General features: G+C 55.3%; 1 protein-coding gene across 6 annotated transcripts in view; it reads right to left on the bottom strand.

Moving 5' to 3' along the window:
• Positions 1 to 18,802, bottom strand: part of PFKFB3 (6-phosphofructo-2-kinase/fructose-2,6-biphosphatase 3) — an 84,655-nt gene that overhangs the window by 13,146 nt on the left and 52,707 nt on the right. For 3 of the 6 annotated variants that reach the window (XM_069547165.1, XM_069547167.1, XM_069547166.1), the window contains exons 1-8: positions 13,226 to 13,629; positions 6,205 to 6,330; positions 5,110 to 5,206; positions 4,430 to 4,496; positions 3,941 to 4,015; positions 3,515 to 3,571; positions 797 to 921; positions 125 to 332 (exon numbers count right to left, since the gene is read on the bottom strand). In XM_069547165.1, the coding sequence (XP_069403266.1) occupies positions 125 to 332; positions 797 to 921; positions 3,515 to 3,571; positions 3,941 to 4,015; positions 4,430 to 4,496; positions 5,110 to 5,206; positions 6,205 to 6,330; positions 13,226 to 13,301 (831 nt within the window). In that variant the 5' untranslated portion in view covers positions 13,302 to 13,629. Of the gene's footprint in view, positions 1 to 124; positions 333 to 796; positions 922 to 3,514; positions 3,572 to 3,940; positions 4,016 to 4,429; positions 4,497 to 5,109; positions 5,207 to 6,204; positions 6,331 to 13,225; positions 13,630 to 18,802 lie in introns of those variants that run through there. The other 3 variants (XM_069547162.1, XM_069547164.1, XM_069547163.1) reach the window with 1 other exon arrangement.

Here is an 18,802-nt window from a genome sequence, read left to right as displayed (position 1 = left end):
CAGACACACACACAGAGGAACACACTCAGACAGGAATACACACACATATACACAAAGGCACAGATATGTACACAGGGACACACACGCACAGGGACGCTTCCCGCCCAGCCCCTGCTCCCCCTACCTTCCTGCCCCGGCTGGACAAGCCCGAGTCGCCCCCGATCTTGCCCTGGAGGTTGTGCTCGCTCTCGCCATGCCGGCACAGGTAGATGGTGCGGGGCTGCACGTGGATGTTCATCAGGTAGTACACGATGCGGCTCTGGATGTGATCCTGCACACGGTTCACCAGGAAGCGCCGGCCCACATCGATCACCTTAATCAGCGACAGGTCCCTGCAGGGGGGGCCGGCCCGTCAGACGCTGCCCAGCCCCGCCAGGCAGACTCGGCCTCCACCACACCACAGCGTCAGCTCCGGGGGGGGGGCACAGACCGAGCCCTTCTGCTCCGAGAGTCGGGGGGTGGGTGGGTCTGAGTCTGCAATTCCCACAGCAGAGTGGGGCTAGAGGGCCTCCCAGAGGATAGGAGAGAGAAAAGCGAGAGAACTGAAAGGAAGAGAAGCGGAAAGAGCAGAGGACAGAGAGAGACGGGGCCCAGCGCTCACTTTGCACACTCGTGCAGCAGCAGCGACAGCACGCAGCGTCTATGGCAGTTACACCGAATCGATCACCAAGGATATACTTTTTTTGAGATATTAAAAAAGAGAGTTTATAAAAGTATCCAGGAGCAAACACTTCATGGGAATATTATTCATCAGGAATAATATTCACAGCCCTGAAACAGGTGGTTCAGGAATTACCTGTCACATTTATCGGGGTCGAGGGGCTGGTAACTGGCCTCATAGCAGTTAATTCTCTTCATGAAGTCGTCCATGGCTTCTGCGGAGTTGCAATCTTTGTAATCCGGGCTGGAGATTTTCACTTCCTGTAATACCACAAAGAGGCAGCTGATGAATCACGCTGGAGGGCTTTCTGCTTAGAATGAGCAGGATTTGGGGCTTGCAAACTGGGAAAGGCATGGACGGGCTCAGAATGATGATGACCCGACCCCAGCGTTCTAAGAGGAAAAACAAAAAGTGATATGGCTGAGCGTTGAGTCACAGCCTGACGATTCCACGGCGAGGGCACCCGCGGTAAGGCAAGGGCACCCGTGGTAAGGCGAGGGCACCCGTGGTAAGGCAAGGACAGGAAACCCAAGAGGATTCTTTTTAAGATATATATATATTTTTTATGCAGACCATTTTTAAAGTCTTTACTGAATTTGTGACCATTTGCTTCTGTTTTATGTTTTGGTTTTCTGTCGGGGATTTCGGATCTTAGGAACCCAACCAGGGAACGAACCCACTTTCCCTGCATTGGAAGGCGAAGTCTTACCCACTGGACTGCCAGGGAAGTCCTGTCCCAGGTGGATTCTAATAAATCCCTCTGAATGGGCCCCGATTCAGGATCAGTCCAGTAGCCAGGTCACCGCTAGACAACCTGGTCTTCAGCCTCACTGAGTCCCACGTAAGCACCCATGACAGGAGGCTGCCTGTCAGCAAAGGTGCCCCAAGGGGTGCTGGCAATGCCCCGTCACTGTGGGTACCCTCCTGGTGGAATCATCGGGTTCCTCCTGCACTGCCCACAGGCGGGGTGGTACCCCCTTGTCATTGGGCCCCAACGGATGCTTCTCTACCTGGTCCCGACCAAGGCTCGCTTTCATGGGACCGAGATAGAGGAGAAATGCCCCTTGGGGCCGCCATCCTCTAAAACTGAACAAGCCTGAGAAACCTGGCAGATTTCAGGGGAACTCAGAATCCGTTCACACGTGCCCTTTTCTTCCTCAGCAACGACCACAGCCATCAAAGAGAGGCGGGCACACTGCAAAAATCCACCTTCAGCGGGGAGTTCGTGTTTCACGGGGGCACTGGTTTAGTCCAGAAGAGGAAAGAGTTCTGGAAGTGGACAGTGGGGATGGTTTCCCAACAGGGTGAATGTGCTGAGTGTCACAGAACTGAACACTTAAAAACGGTCAAAGTGGTAACCTTTTTTATTAGGTTGGCCAAAAAATTCATTCAGGTGTTTCCATGTGATGTTACAGGAAAATCTGAAAAGCGTTTTTGGCCAACCCAAAGTTATGCATGGAGAAGGAAATGGCAACCTACTCCAGTACTCTTGCCTGGAGAATCCCATGGACAGAGGAGCCTGGTAGGCTACGGTCCATGGGGCCGCAAGAGTGGGACATGCAACTTTAAGAGACTAAACCACTACCACCAAAGTTACGTATATTTTAGCATAATTGAAAAAAAAAAACCCCTCAGTTCACAGATCTCTTCCTCCAACACAGCCTCTCGCATAAAAAGCATGAGAGAAAAGTCTAAAAACTGCTAAGCAGCTCTGAGGCGTCATCAGAGAAAGAGATTTCTGAACACAGAGGGTTGGGGAACAGGGATCCAGCAATTCACAGAGGACGAGATGGTGCTTGAGCTTCTGGCCAAGTGAGTGTCAACTACTCACCAGGGAAACAGACTATCCTGCAGCTGCACTCTGCTTCCCTACCGGTGGAAATGTAGAACCAAACCAAAGAAATATAGCAAAAGCCTTTGTTTAGCCCAAGGCAACTTGTGTTTCCTCATACTTTGAGCCTCCTCCTTTGGGGCCACTGAAACCAATCTGGACTGATTTTTCTACCATTTCAATAGCCCTTCCTGAAATATGAACTCATTTCTGAGAAATGCATGCAAATATTCCCACTGCCTTGGAGCAAAGACCCACCACCAAAAACTAACAAACTCTCAGCATTCCTTTGAAGGACACACACTATATGGCCAAAGTCTGGCACTCCCTGTAGAAGGATCTGACCAGCTTTTTGCTATAGGTAACATCTTACTCGGATGTATTTGAGCTGGAGAGAAAGTGACCTACAACAAGAGAAGGGGACTTCTGGTGAAGTCTTCACGATAACCTTTTCTGTTTACAGTTTATTGTTATCAAGCACAATTTAAGAAGACATCAAATTAAGCTGCCAAGTACCCTCAGTTTACCCAGTAACCCTCCCCTTGACACAGGGAGAGAAGCAGGAAGACAGTTTTACCACTCCCATTTTCCCCAAATTTGGGAATTCTGCCTTCTGTCTGCAGGGTCCTATAGGTTGTTGTCAACACATGCCCATGCTTACCTACTGGGAAAACTTACCAGCAAGAGACGAGCCTCCTGTCTCTATTTCCATCCTCCGCCCTAAGCAGCTCCCTCACCCTCCAGCGGCCAAGGATACTGCCACCAAAACAGTTTTCCCACCAAAACTGAGTTCCTCGACTTCTCTCTTTCTGCCAACCACCTGAAGGGCCTTGCTAAGATCAATTCCGGGTCACAGAATGTGTTTCTAAGTTAACTACTGCTCTGCACTTCTGACCCGGCTGATTCCCCCCAAGATGATCCCCCCACCAGCTGGCAGAGCCAGCTCATTCTCGAAGTTCTACGGCTTCTCCTGGCTGACCCAGTCACCCTGTTCTCAGACTGCCACACTCTGGGGGTCTTACCATGATGTTGGAGGCAACGACGGTAGGGTCATCGCACACAGACTCAATGAAAAACACCTGGAAGGAAACAAGACAGAAACGTTAGGAAACAACAAATGCGGTAACACAAAGGGCCAACTTTGGGATCGCCGCGACATCGCTGCCACACTGGAGCAGGAAGGACCCCACACATAAATGCCCAAATACACAAAAAAGATCCAGCCCTCAGTCTCTGCCCTCCCACCAAGAGAGGATGCTCCCCTCCCCAGTCTCAGGAACCCCTTAGAGCCCCCACCAGGAAAGCCCAATCTGTAGGCAACAACTCCCAGGCAGCGGCAGGGGAAGCCCGAGCGTGGAGCTCAGGTGCTCCAGTCAAGGAACCAGTCAATCCCTGTGGGGCCCCCTTGCTCCTGAGCGCACCAGGCCAGGATGAGAAGTCAGGCTCACCTTGAAGTCACTTTCTTTGGCAAAATGGAGGATCATGTGTCTCCTCTCTCGAGTAGTATTGGTGGCATCGAAAACCTGGCCAGAGGAGAGGACCCGGTTGGCGCTGAGCAGTGTTTACTGCACTTTCTGGGGCTCCAGGAGAAACTGCATCCTCCCAGGCCCCCCACGGCCTCCCTCCTGCACTCAGGGACTGAAGGGGAGGCCGGGGTGGGAGCAGTCCTTAAAGCAATGCGCAGGGGAGGGCCACGGAGGGCTACTGGCTTCGGGGGCCACAACCCCCAGGTCCGGCGGGCTGTGCCCCTCAGTCTGCCCCACTCACCAGCTTCCTCTTGGGTCCTAGGGCTACCTGCACCCCCTGCTTCCCTCACGGCTCAGGCCAGACGCCTGTCCCCTCCAGCAGCGTCCCCCCATGGCTCCGTCCACATGCCCCTCCCTCCAGGGCACCGTCCCACGGCAGGAGGGGAGACAAGAGTTATTCCCTAGACTTACTGCGATCTGGCCCCCCTCCTTTGTCAGGTAACTTTTGACGTCTCTCAAGGCAGCCAGGGCACACTGCCTGCAACACGGAAAGAGATGGGTGCGTCGGAGGGGGTCCATCCGAGGGGACACCCAGGCACCACCACCCCACCCCCCACAATGAGCAGGGTGACCCGCAACTCTGCCGCTAAAGTGAACGAGGTGGCTGAGACCACCAGGCCGGAGGCTCCCAGTCAGAACCCCGCACACACAGCTGCGGCCCTCGGGGTGCTTGAGTGCGGCTGGCGTGCGGAAAACCACCCCCGGAGCTTCCAAAAGATGGCTGCCCAAGTCCTGCCCACGGACGCCCACTGTACCCATCCAGGCGGGGCTGGCACTGGGGCCGTGTCCTGCTCCCAAGTGGCTCTAAGGTCACACTTGGAAGCCCTGGTCATTTGGGGCCGAAAAGGAAATCCTTTTCTAGCGTAAACAGACGATTTTGCAGGGAATGATTTAGCTCGTGCCGAGTGAGATGCTGTCGCTGGTCCGCCTCACACCAGCGGGTGCAGACCGCCTGGAAGCGGAGGACAGCGGCAAGGCTCGGAGGCCGAGAGGCTCCCGAGCTGCACACGGAGGGGCCGGCTGCCCCCCTCCCGCCCAGTCTAAGGCCACGCAACAGACAGAGCGCCCTGCACCCACAGCCGGGGCCTCACCTGCGGACTTTCATGGCCTCCTCGTTGTCGGGGCGGAAGAAGTTGTAGGAGCTGTACTGCTTCACGGCCTCCCGGCGGTACTCGCCCACGTTGAACACTGCGCGGAAAAGAACAGCCCCTTCACTCACCATGCTGACCGCCAGAAAGGATCTCCCCGGGCCAGGATCCCTCTTTCCAAAGAAGGAAACCAAGCCGGCGCATGACTTGAATAAGATCCCAAGGAAACCAGGAACCAGGCAGTGGGCCGTACGTCCTGCACTGGCATCGCTTGATCTGGAAGGCAGCCGGGGTTCCCCAAGACCCAGCACTGCTCACGGTGCCCCTGATTCTCTGGGGTCACCTCCCACAGCCCAGCCTGGAAACTAGCCTTTCAGGGCCGGGGCTGGAGGCTGAGCCTGAAAGCAGGTGGTGGCCATGTGTCTAGTGAAAACTGGGGCCATGATTCCCGCCAACACGGCTGAGAGGGAGTGCGGACTCACACACATGGCCGGATCCACAGCAGCCACTTTGTATACCAGCAGCCCACGGCCAGGATGGGCACTGGGCCCTGACCGGGCAGTTTGTGTATGTAGCACTGTGCTGGGCACGGGCTCGGAGTGGGGGTGGGGGGTGGGGCAACAAATGTGAAAAATTAGTTCTTGTGCTAAAGACATTCCCCGTGTCAGTGGGAAGACCAGATAGAAAAATATAATCAAAAGCACAGAAAGAGTACTTTAAGACAGCAGCGGAGGAATGTCACAAACAAGGGCTGGGGGAGTTTGAAGGAAAAGATCCACACAGACTGGGGTGGTCAGAGAAGGCTTCCTGGAGGAGATGAGGGCTGAGCTGGGGAAGCTGCAGGGCAGGGAGAACCAGAGAGCAGCCAGTGAGCAGAGACTCCCATGCACCCAGCAGGGCGTACAACACAGGGTGGTGGGTGACATACTGGAAAGGAAGCTGTGACCCCCCACTGCAGAGAGAGCCCCCTAGAGTGGTCCCGCAAACAGAGTTTCAGCAGCTGGAGAGGGAAAGGCCATTCTTTTCTGGGGGAATGGGGGTCGTGGCGAGCAGAATGTACCCCCAGTGTGACAGCTCTGGCCTGGGCTGCAGCCTCACCTTTCGTGGGGACGCCGATCCAGTTGAGGTAGCGGGTTAGCTTCTTGGAGATGTAGGTCTTCCCACGGGCGGGGAGCCCCACCATGACAATCACTGTCGGGGAGTTGGTGAGCTTCGGCCCACAGGCTGGGGAGAGACAGCAGAAGGGTCATGAATAAAGCAGCCAGCGCTGCCCACAACGGGCGTTAAAGAATCCCAAAGAAACGCAGCTTTCATCCCCACCTCGAAGCCCCTGCACTTTACAATCCCACAGGACTGGGCCCCTGACGGCCAGAGCCCTCTGTCACACAGCTCCCTCTTGCTCTGAGGTCCCCATGGCAGGGACCCCAAATTCCCAGCCTGACACCTAAGGGCCCCAAACCCAGCCAGAAAATGATGACTAACCCCAGAGGGGAAAGTAGCCCTGGGGTGTAAGGAAGGGACTCCCCTGTACCAACAGGGTGAGGTCATCAGTAGGAGAGGCTGTCTCAGATTCAACGTAACAGGTAAATAGAGGTGCCAGGTAAGAGACCTGGGGGGTGGGGCTCCAGCAGCCAAATTACAGATAAATTTCTGTACCTCCATGCACGAGGTCTGCATGGCTTTCCTAAAAAAAGGTTATTTTTAAAAGGCAATTTTCACAGTAAGAGTTTATGAAATGGAAGTCGGTCAGGGACCAAGGAGCTGACCCCACAAATTCCACCGCCCCTGCCTGCTCCTCCTCATCCAAGTTCCGGCTGCCGCCAAGTCACAAGGGCCCCAGGCAGGGCTCCCAGAAACCCAGAGGGTCTTGCCTGTGCAGCCTCTCCCGGCTTCTCACCCATGTTCCTCGGAATCTCAACAAAACTCTAGGGAGAGAGGTTTTCACTAGGTTTGCAGAAAGCAGCCCAAAGAACCCTGCTCTGGACATTCCGGATGCAGTGTTTCCTGAGAGTCCCTGACATCTCGTGAGACAAGTGCTCATGAGCCCAGGACCACCCATGTGGGGCAGAGACCAGCTGCCTGCCTGCTCCCCACCCAGCAGTGTGTGAGGCGCTCACTGACCACCACACAGCCCCACTCTCTGGGCTCTGGCCACAGTGCAGACCAAGCGACTCATACTGCACCATGGAATTGAGGCTCTTTCCTTCTAAACAGGTGAGTGTCAGATGGGAGGGTGGGGGGCCACCAGGCTGCTGACAGCACAAGCTTGAGGAGACCCCTCCTCTCAATCTGGACACCTCAACACAGCCCCATGATGCTGGGCCTGGTGGCCAGACTTAGGTCACGTGTCCAAGCACTGGCCGCGATGCCCAGGTTCTGCCTCTGGGACCTGCAGCCTGGGGACACGGGCAGCAAGTGCCACACACAGACACTGCTTCTCCTTTCATGTTTCCAGACTGTCAGGGACAATCTCCATGAGAGCCAGGAAGAGGAGGAAAGGCTGTCAGGAGGCCACGGGACACTGAGGAGCCACAGACACCCTTGGCTGGGATTCCCCAGCGGCCAGGGGCTAGAAACAAACAGGCTCCTAGAAAACAGAGGCCTCTCGAACTGCGTGAGCACGGGACTGGGGCAAAGATGCACCAGGGGGCTTTCTGGAGTCCCCGAGGGGCAAGTGGAAAAAGCTGATGGCCTCCTCAGAGACCAGTGGGGACAGAAGACCCACCTACCGTCAGCATGTGACAGCTGTAGGTGACTCACCAGAAAGTGAAAGCGTCCTCGCTTGTACCCGGAAACGCCCACTCTGCTGATCCTTCCCGCAACCCACTGGTTTTCCCCTGGTCTTATCTGATATCCCCACCGTGTCACTGCTCCCAGGAGCATCTCACACACGCTCACACACATACACACACTCTCGGCTGTGCACACGCATGCAATACTTCTGCTGGACTCATGCCAAGGAAGCAGAGGCAGATGCTGACTAATTTATCAAATAGGGGATTACTTCTATATCCACTAATCGTATGTGCAAATCTCCTCTGGCAATAGATACTTTGGGAGGAAAAAACAAAACCCATAAAGACACGGCAGCATAAATACCTTAAGCCCCAAATTCAAAACCAAATAAACCATCCCTTGCTTGTCTGGGGAAGCAGAAGTCATTCCTTGGGTCCTTTGGCTTCTTGCATGAGATTCAAAGAGCTGCCAAGGGTGTCTGCTGCTGCCCATCCGCCCAGGTGCTCAGGGGTCCCCAAAATGACAAAACTTTACCCTCCCTCCTGTTTGTTAAACTCACAGCACAGCTCAAGTGCTTCCCTGGTCCCATAATCTCCTGCCTCTATCTCAATTCCATTCGGACCCTCTTCTCTGCTGACCTTTTTAACACTCCCACCTCTCATACCTTCCTCCCTGGAGTCCTGCCTTTTCATCTTCCTCTCCAACAGCTCAGGAATAGGGAAGGTAAGTGTATAGCTTAACACTAGGTTTTCCCCAAAGTACTTGCATGTAAAAGGATATACTGAGGTTAGAGGTAAAGAAGCAACAGTCTGAAGTCCCTGGACAGAGGCTGCATTGGCAGATTCCGATTCCAGTCCTGCACCCTGACTGAGCAGCTGACCTCTCTGATTCATGTTCCCCACTGCCTCAAGCAGGCAGGACCGCTGTCCTAGCTTACCATACTGATGCTGTACTGCAGGCTCAGAAAATAAAAAAAAACCAATGGAAGACACTTTGCCATTGCTCCTGTAGGCTTCCCTGGTGGCTCAGCAGTAAAGAATCTGCCTGCAATTCAGGAGCAACAGGAGACATAGGTTCAATCCCTGGGTCAGGAAGATCCCCTGGAGAAGGGCATGGCAACCCACTCCATTATTCTTGCCTGGAGAATCCCATGGACAGAGGAGCCTGGTGGGCTACAGTCCATGGGGTCGCAAAGACTTAGACATGACTGAAGCGACTTAGCACGCACATACTGCACCTCCTGTAAACTTCCTGCCACCCAGAGGCACTCCGAAATGTTAACCTCAAAAGATGCCACGTTACTCATGTTCTTCTCTTCTAAGTAGGTAGTTAGGCTTCAACACCAAGTTTCAGGGGAACTCATGGAAGACAGACAGCCGAGCTGCAGATGTAGACCGGGCCAGTGCCCAGCGGGCCTCATGCGAGTTCCACGGCAGAGTGTCTATGGTACCCATGGCAACCTGCTCCCCCATCGCTGCCAGGCAAGGGCAAATGACATGCTGCAGAGTAAGCTCTGCTGTGACACCACCACCTGAAAAGGGCTCTCTGGGCAACAGGACCACACACTCCGCCCTGGGAGAATGGAAGGCAGGCCCAGAAAGCCACGGCAGATACCTGGCTGTGGTCCACTGGACACAAACTTTCTCCTGGGATCATTTCAGCCCAGAGAGTCTGCCTGGTCCCGTGTTAGAAATCGACAGGGAAGGGACCTTGCCCCAGGGGGATGGTGGGGGGGTGGCAGTGAGGCGGGCTGAGGCTCGGCAGGGTGGGGAGACCCCAGCTCAGCAAAACCTCTTTCCTAAACTCTTCTGGACTGTGCAGTGGGTGCTGCACTCATTCATTGCTCTGCACGCACATTTTAGCTCAATGCCTAATTCTCATCCAGAGAATGGCCCTCCCAACCCAACAGGCTCTCTGCCAGCAAGGGAGGGTGGGGTGTTTCAGGGAATCAGTTGACAATGCAGGAACATGGTGGCTGAGAGGGCCTGGAGCCAGGAGAGTTCAAAGCCAGCACTGCCTCGGGTCCCAGACGAGTTACTCGACCTTTTGGAGTCTCGGTTTTCCCTGTCTGTGAAATGCACGGATGTTTCACAAAGGTTCCCAGAGGGTGAAGCAGAAGGTAACGTGTAGGATGATTGCTGTGGTAGCCTCCATCAGCCATTAGGGCTTCCTTCCATTAGGGCCAGACATGAGGGAACCAGGACCCACAAGTGAAGGAGGTCCCCTGCATAAGCGGTGAGGGACAGACCTGGGGTTCACCTTGGTCCTTCTCACCTGAAACCCTTGAAGTGCTCCTTCCTCAAAAAGTGGTTCTCGACCAGCGGCTGAACCTAAAAAGCTTTTAAAACCAGGATGCACAGGCTGCACCTGTAGCAATTCTAACTTGGAGAGGGGGTACCAGCGTGTATTTTTTCCAAAGTCTCCCCCACATGATTTAAATGTGAAGCCAGGGAGGAGATTCACGACCGCAGATTGCAGGGGCTGCCCCCGTGATAAGGTCTGTAAGATTTCCCCGATTTTCCCTCTTTGAGCCGGAAAACCATCAGTGGGGCTAAAGCCTCTGTGAGATGAAACCTTCTCTCAGCAGACAGTGCATAGCCTGCTTTACAGATGAGGAAACCGGGTTCTGAGCAGAGAAATGATACATGAGTTGGGACCTGCACACATAACTCTCTCCGTGATGAGAAACAAAGGATCGCTAGTTCTTACCAGTCGAGAGCCTACTTCCTTGTCCATTCAGCTGATTCACCAAGTCAGTAAGTCTCCCTGAATTACAGTCTGCGCTTGAAGGAAGCGGCAGGATTTGTAAGAAGCATTTACCACCATGAAGTTGTAGCAACCGGGCCCCGAAACGATGGGCTTCAGAGGTGGAAGTGCCACCAAATGAATCAATCTGGGGCTTCCTGCGGCTGTTTTTACCATTCTTTATATATCCACAGTCGTGTTTTCTGTGTCCTCTGTTAGTTACCACATCTCAGACGGTCTGCTGTGACCCCCAACTAGGACAGCACTTAGAAAGATGGCAACAGGTTCAGGAGGGAGAAAAATCCACCCAGTTCCCAATGCCATTAAAGAATGGGGGAGGGGCGGGGAATGGGAAAGATGCCAGGAAGAGATACCCTCTTTCCATGATGGGAGGAGACAACTGTGACCATATAAACCCAGAAAGACACTGCTACTTAAAATAACAGCATGCAAGCAATAAATACCCAGGGTGCAGATAATCTTCTAAGAAAAAAATGTAACCCCACAGCCACACACAGGGATTGCAGGAGTGGGCGGGGACAAGGGACTTAATCCATCAGCTTCAGCAAACCGCCTCCCCCCCCAACCCCCCACCCATCAAGCTGCAAATTGTTCCGACAGGGATTTTCAGGCAAATATCTCATCTGCGTGCGAGACGTGCAGGCTGATAGGGACTAATGGATGGATCTCTGAAGCCCCGAGGAAAAGCGTGGCCGCACACTTGTGTCTGTCAGAATCACTCAACAAGCGGATGCCAGCCCAGCTCAGAGTTCCCCTCCCGCCCCGCCCTGCCGTGAACCCCAGAAGACGGCTAAATGTGAGTGTGCATTTCTGTGTGCACACATACACCTACAGGTGTTGAGAGAACCAATGTATCTCTGTGTGCCCCAGTGTATCGAGTGTTCTTTTATCAATATCTTTTATTTAAAAGTCAAAAAGGGGTGGGGCTCCTTCTGTATCTCCCTCCTGATTTCAGGTGGGGCATTTCTCTCCACCAACAGGTTTTACAGAAATATAACCGGACCGTGGTCAGCCTGTTCAGTGGACTATTTAAGAGCATACCTGAAAGGGCTGGGGAGCAAGACACCTGTAAGGTTCCCCAGTGCCCGGCTACCTTGCAAAGAAGCCTAGTTGTCCTTCTGTGGCCTGCTGGACCTGAGGGATCAAGCTGGTGGAGGAGCACTCTGCTCCACCCCACCCCTGCCAGCATGGGGAGCACCTTGTCAGGCTCCCATCACCAGGATGTCCTAAGAGCACCCCAGGGCCAACTCTCCCCACCTCCTGGGGCAGGTCTGAGGACAGGGAGGTAACTCACACCTGGGCAAACCCTAGGGAGAGGAGCTGTCACTGCGGCCTTGGTGACCAGCCCCTGAAAAATGTGATGGCAGAGAAAGCCCACAGGCCACCTAGCTCGGGGGATGCCTTGAAGCCACTTGGGAGGATTTGCACCTGGGAGCCAGTGTTTACCTCTCAGGCATCCTGACCTGACCTGACCTGGAGCAAAATGCTCACCACTGTCTCAGCCTGTCCATCTGACAGGCCCCTTGGTGATTTTGCTGGAGGAGCGGGTGTCGCCTTCAAACCTCTGGAACCACACTTTTAAGAGGTGGCTCTCTTCGTGGCTGGGGACAGAGCCCAAGGTAAATCTTCCCAAAGCATTTACGGGACAGGGCGGAGAGGCGAACTGTCAGCAAACTCCAAGTCCAGAGAGAGAGAGTGCGTATGTGTGCCCGCGCGCGCGCAGGCTCGCACACTTGGGAAACGCTGCCAACTGTGTAGTCCCCACCCGCAGACCCTCCCCAAAACGTGCACAAAGGCTGAGTTCCAGACAACTCTCTACGCCCCCGGCACAGGGGGTAGAGGGGGGCACGGGGAGAGGAAGAGAGAGGGAGGCAGACAGCAGTAAAGACCGCGAAGGGAGAGGGGGGGAAAGAGAATTAAAGATAGGAGATTAGAAATACATAGAAAGAAGGAGAAAAAGATAGACGATGGAAATACATAAAGAAAGAGAAAACATAGAGACGAAGGATGGAGTGAGGGGGTGGAAGCAGAGAGAGGTTGAGAGGAGAGAGAAACACGCGGTGGGGAAGAGGAGGCGGAAAGCGGAGAAAAGGAGGCGGGAGGGAAGGAGGGGAAGAGAGGAGAGAGGAGGTAGCGATCGACACAGAACGGCGGCTGGGACCCGAGGAGGCGCGGCGGGCGCCCGGGAGAGGGGCCGCGGCCGCGGGAGACGCCGGCGTCCCTTCCCACGCGTCCCCGAAACGGAGGTTCCCGGCGGCGCCCGGCGCTTCCCGCTCAGCGCGCGCGCCGTTTCCGGGTCCCTCTGCGCTCCGCGCGCGAGCCGAGTCGAGCGGAGCCCCGCGAAGCCCTCGAGCCGGGCCACAGCGCCCCCGACGCCGGCCAGGGGAGGCGCAGCGCCGGCGCCGTGCCCGCCCCGCGCCGGAGCTGGTGGGGAGGAGCGGGGGGCGCCCGGGCCGGGACGCGGGGACGGCGCGGAGGGCGGCGCCCGGCCGGCCGAGCGCGCCGGAGGAGGGGAGCCGGCACAAAAGCGCCGGGCCGGCGCCCTCCACACAATGGCCTCTCTCCGCGCACGGCGCGCCCTCCCCGGCCGCCCGGCCCCGCGCGCGTCTGCACTCACTCCTGGGCAGCGAGGGGCGGTGGTCGACCGGGATCCAGATCTTCTGCACCCGGCTCTGAGTCAGCTCCAAGGGCATCTTCCCAGCCGAGGCTCGGCGGCCCTCCGCCCCTTCCGAAGAATTCAGACTCGGGGAGGAGAGCGGCCTGGCGACCCCGAAACAAAGGGGGGCGAGGGTGCGTGCGCGAAAGCGCGGCTTTTTGGAAACGTGCTTTGTGCTAAATCACGGGCGCTCGCCTGGGGCGCGAGGCTCCCCAAGCGCTGCGAGAGGGACGCGGGGCTGGGGCGGCACCCACGGCTCCTGCGGGGCGCGGATGCTCCGAGCGCAGCGACAGCCGCGGTCCTCTTGCGCCGGCTAGAGCCCGTGCGGTCCTCGCCCGCTGGCCTCCTCTCCGGCTCTGCTGGACGCCCAGCGCACCGCCCCAGCTTTTAAGACAGCCACGCACACGTCAGCCCTGGGGCGGGGACGCATTCCTCGGGTTCCAGCCCCCTTTCACGTGGAAGGAGGGTGGCCCAGCCTGCTGGCGCCCCCTGCAGACCGGCGACGACGACTCATAACACCCTAAAGGAGCCCTGGCTGAAGGTGCCGCTTGGTGAGCCTCCTCCTGTCATCCCCTAAAAACGCCCCGCACAGCTTCCCAGAATAACCACTGCAGCTGTGCTGGGAGGAGAGAAACAGAACCGTCCAGTGCGGCCCGTGGAGCCCTGCAAGCGAATCACCTGGAATGCTTATTGCATTCTAAAGACTCGGCCTCTTTGGGAATGGGACCCAGATACTGTGCATTCTTTTTTAAATACAAATTTATTTAAATTGGAGGCCAATTACTTTATGCATTCCGGGCCTGGCACGGTCACGGTGAAGACAGGGGTTTAGGGTTAAAAGTTGGGGGAAAGTTAAGAGGGGACGGGGGTGTGTGTCTCTGCTACCCTAGAGGGAGGCCAGAAGGAGGTCGCTGAGAGCGCCTCTGGGGTCACTCCTTGCTGGAACTGCTCCCTAATAATATCCGTGAGTCTCAGCCGCCACTGCCCTGGCGCCACCCCAGGGGAGGGGGCTTCCTTGGCCCTTGGTCCTCACTCTGCCCAATTTCCTGAATTCCTTAGAAACCCTGACCTGTGCTGAACACTGCTCCCCAAAAGGTCCCCGGAATGCTGGGCACAAGGAGGGGGCGGGAAAGACTCGGAGGCTGGACCAAAATGGAACATGGCATCTTGGTTTTCACGGTCACCGTTTACAATATTTTCGATACACTTTTATTTCTTCTAGTAGAAGAGTAAATAAACCTCGATCCTATTCTGATCTGAAATTGATTACCTGACTGAAAGTTCGGAATAACTATTGGGAGGTGGCACCTTGATTGTGCAAACCCCTAAAATTCGCCAGTTTTTGCTGTGTGTTCCTCCGTATCCCGGGTTCCCAAGGCTTTGCATCAGCTGGGGACATGCGGCAGTCGTGAGGTCAGGTCCGTGGCCGCCCTGTGAAGATCTGGGGTGCGGGGAGCGGAGGGATGCCTCCCTCGCAGGCATTCACTTGGCTGTGACTTCGGCACGCGACGCCTCAGTGAGCAGCGCTGCGCTGCACAGGCGCATCCCTCCGCTGGGGCTGCGCGGTGATTGGAAGGAGGCGGCGCTCGCCGAAACCCACACTGCCGCGGAACAGTCTGCGCAGAGGCTGCCACACGTCGCTCACGTACCGCATGGCTCGGCTGGGAAGGCGCCCGCTCCCTGGCGGCAGGCAAGCAGCTCCTGCCTGCCCGCCCCGCCCCGCCGCGCCTCCCCCTTCCTCGCACCCCAGCTCGCCCAGAGCAGGAGCTCCGAACCATCCCCCAGCCCGACGCCCACCCCCACCCTGGGCACTCCCTCAGTCCAGGCAGCGCCCTCCCCCAGCCCGCCTGGGGTCGCAGAGCGTCCAGCGCTACCCACCGGGTGGGGACGTACCCTCAAAACCCCTCCCTTCGCGCACCGACCCCCACTGCAGGCTCCTCACCGAGCTCAAGCGTCCTCACTTTCCTCCACCCTAGCCCGCCCAGGGGTCCGGATCTCCCATTGTCGTCCACTGGGGGGGACCCTCGACCCCTTCGCTCCTGCACCCCGATCCCCACTAGGGGCACCCCACTCGCCTGGACGTCCCCCACCCTCCCCACTCCCCAGCCCGGGGAGGAGCGTCGCCCACCGAAACTGAGCCCTTGACCGCCTCCCCCCGCCCCGCCCCTCCTCCCTCTCCCGAACCCCTGCCCTCCTCCCTTCCTCCGCTTTGCTGACTGCCTGGTTTCGGAGCTTGGGCAGCTGTTCAGAAACCCGAGTGCGTTGCATTCGGACTTGTTTTTCTGCACTGGGAGCAAATGCCAGAGATGACACCCTAGATCGCCCCAGGGAGAGTCCCACTCCACTCCAGAAATAAGAGCGGGCTGACCCAAAGAGGAAAACAGTGAGGAGGGCGCACCTGCACCCTGCCCCCAGCTGCTTGGGTCCGGGCGCCCTGGCTGCACCCCTGCATGTTTGCACACTCGTCTCTCCCTGAGGACCCAGGGTACCTGTGTCCCAGCTATTGCCGACCGATTTTTGTTTGCACAGGCTGAAGGACAGGGCAAGGCTGGGGTGGCATTCTTCCACCCTCCAAGCTTGCAGGGGACTGTGTTTCCGAGCAGGCCACAGAAGTGAACTGACAGTGTATCTTTAATTTCCCTGTCTGGATCACGTGTCTGACCAGGGCCCAGCGCGGCAGGCACAAGGCAGTGACAGTCCTCGGAGCTTCTAGCTGAGGCTTGGCGCCTTTGCTGCCTGGGTGTCCATAGTGCCTTAGAGCAGAGACGGAGTTCTAGCTGATCATCACCTCCCTCACCTGATGGAGGCCAGCAAACGGAAGTTTTGCGTAATCCTTCTCCCACTTCTTATATATAAGTGCAAAGAAACTGGGAGAGAGTGGGGGACGAGCTCGAATTCACACTTTAAAAATAAGGTTGGGGGGGGGGGTGTGGGTCATGAGACAGCCAGAACTGGAGCAGTCCTTGCAGTCCCCCAGTACGGTATATCAGGGTAGTGTTCTTCTGGAAGATAACGTCGCTTCTCTGCAAGTTCATTTACGAACAAGCCAAGCGCATCTGAACTCCAGAATGGACTGGTCCAGAGGCAACTGGTTTAGACATCCACCTGTTTCCCTAGTTCTGTTAACAACCTCATCTATATCCAACCATCCATGGCTTTGACCCACCCCCAAATCTGGCGATCAGGGATGCCATCCTTCAGAAAAGGCAGCAGAGAATGTAAAAACCCCTCTAATCCAATGATATTTTTACAAACAGGACAGCTTCAAGGATTAGGGTGGGGGGGGGGTGTAGAATTTTATGACCCAAGGTCTACAAGGAATCTTCCAGATTATCCAATCATCCTTTTAAATGAGTAAAGGGAAGTTTAGAGATTACAGGAGTCAGAACCGGGCTAAAGGTCAAGGACCACAGCCAGTTAGGAACTTTTTTCCCTTACTTGACACAGACATCTCCCAAGAGACTTGTGATGGCCACAGCCTGACTCCAGGGTGCTGAGCAGAGTGATGATGAGGGGAGAAGCGTGCACTGTAACTCAGATCATCTCACCCAGAAGGCAGCTGAGAAAGCCCTGCGTGTGCGGCATGGCCTGCTGCCATGCTTCTTTATAGAGAATTCCTTCGCTGGGTCCAGACTCAGCAGGAGTGGTGGCGCTGGGTTTTCTCCATGACCTCTTGCTTCTCAGTTCCCTCTGCTAGCCGAGGTCATCTAACCACCTCCCCGCACCCCATCCCCCCAACTACCACCACCCCAAACACTCCTGTAACTACAGCAAAAAAGCAACACCATTTGCACAATGGTGAGCCACTGAACCAGGTTTAAACACTGAAATGGTGCTAGAACCCACCTTCTCCCCAGCGAGAGGAGACAGAACAAGCCCTGGCAGGTGGTGAGCAATCAGATATTGCTAATTAGACACAAAGTGTCGTCATTTGCTCCCGCGAACAATACAGTGTCTGAGAGAGTGAAGACAGACACCAACTAAAAGACTGAAATCAGCCCTTACCTCACCAACCATCCAAAGAAAGGGGAGAGGACTTAAAATATATATACATAAAATGTCACTCATACATGAATAGGAACACAGATACAGACAGAGACCCACACGATGCAACACCGAGTTGAAAACCCAGTTCAAAACCTGCACATGGAGGTTTATAGCAGCTTCATTCAGCATTGCCCAAAGGTGGAAGCAGCCAACATGTCCATCAGCAGGTGAAAGGGTAAATAAACCGTGATGCCTCCAGACAATGGGATATTATTTACTGCCAGAAAGAAACGAGCTGTCAAGTCATGACAAAGACATGCAGGAACGGTAAGTACATATTCCTAAGCGAAAGAAGTTGATCAGAAAAGGCTCCAGACTATGATTCCAACTCCATGATATTCTGGAAAAGGTACAAGTACAGTAAAAAGATGAATGGTTGCCAGGGGTGAGGGAAGAAAGAGTGATAAACGGGTAAAGTACAAGGGATTTTTAGGGCATTTACACTGCTCTGTATATTACAGTGATGGATATGTGTCTTTATATATCTGTCCAAATTCACTTAATATACAACACCAAGAGTGAACCCATGGTAAACGGTGGACTTTGGGTGACGATAACGCCTGCCACTGCAGGAGACACAGGAGATGAGGGTTCGATCCCTGGGTTGGGAAGATCCCCTGGAGGAGGACATGGCAACCCAGTCCAGTGTTCCTGCCTGGAAAATCCCATGAACAGAGAAGCCTAGCAGGCTACAGTCCATGGGGTCGCAAAGAGTCGGACACGACAGCACACAACGGCAGCAGTAGATGTGTCTGTGTGGGTTCAGCCTCAGTAACCACGTGCCACCTGGTGAATGATGCTGATAACAGCGGGCACGGCATGGGTGGGGGTGGGGGGCACCTGGGAAAAGTCTGTACCTTCCTCTCAATTTTGCCGTGAATCTCAAACTTCTCTGAAAATAAAGTCCAGTTTTTAAAAATCATTTATTTTTCTACAAATGTATAGATGTTTCTCCAAATGAGGGGACTTACTCATCTCATTATGAGGTACCAGGACACTTAAATGTGGCCACAGCCTGGCTCTTGGTGAACAGTCGCGACTAAAGTCCCACTGAACCAGCAAGTTTCCTTTCCTTCTGCCCAGTCCTTGTTCCTCCACTTTCTGCAGGCCTTTCCTCTTCTGAAGGCACACCCGTGACCTAGGGACCATACTCTTAAAACTGCCCTGGGTGTTTCAAGCAGGCATTGCATCAGGCTCCTGCTCTGAGAGTATCTGCCACTCCCTGCCAACCTCTTCACCCAATATCGAGACAGATGTTATGTGTGTGTATGGAATCTGGAGAGATGGTACTGATGAACCTGTTTGCAGGGCAGCAATGGAGATGCAGACATGGCGAACAGACTTGTAGGGGGAGGAGGGGGACAAACTAAGAGAGCAGCTTGGAAACAGATACATTACCACATGTAAAATAGATAGCCAGTGACTCGGAGAGCTCAGCCTAGGGCCCTGCAACCACCTAGAGGGGTGGGATGGGGTGGGAGATGGGAGGGA

Source organism: Ovis canadensis, chromosome 13, assembly GCF_042477335.2.
Source record: "Ovis canadensis isolate MfBH-ARS-UI-01 breed Bighorn chromosome 13, ARS-UI_OviCan_v2, whole genome shotgun sequence".
Lineage (NCBI taxonomy): Eukaryota > Metazoa > Chordata > Mammalia > Artiodactyla > Bovidae > Ovis > Ovis canadensis.
Note: the sequence above shows the minus strand (reverse complement) of the source record. Positions and strands in the feature narration are given on the sequence as shown.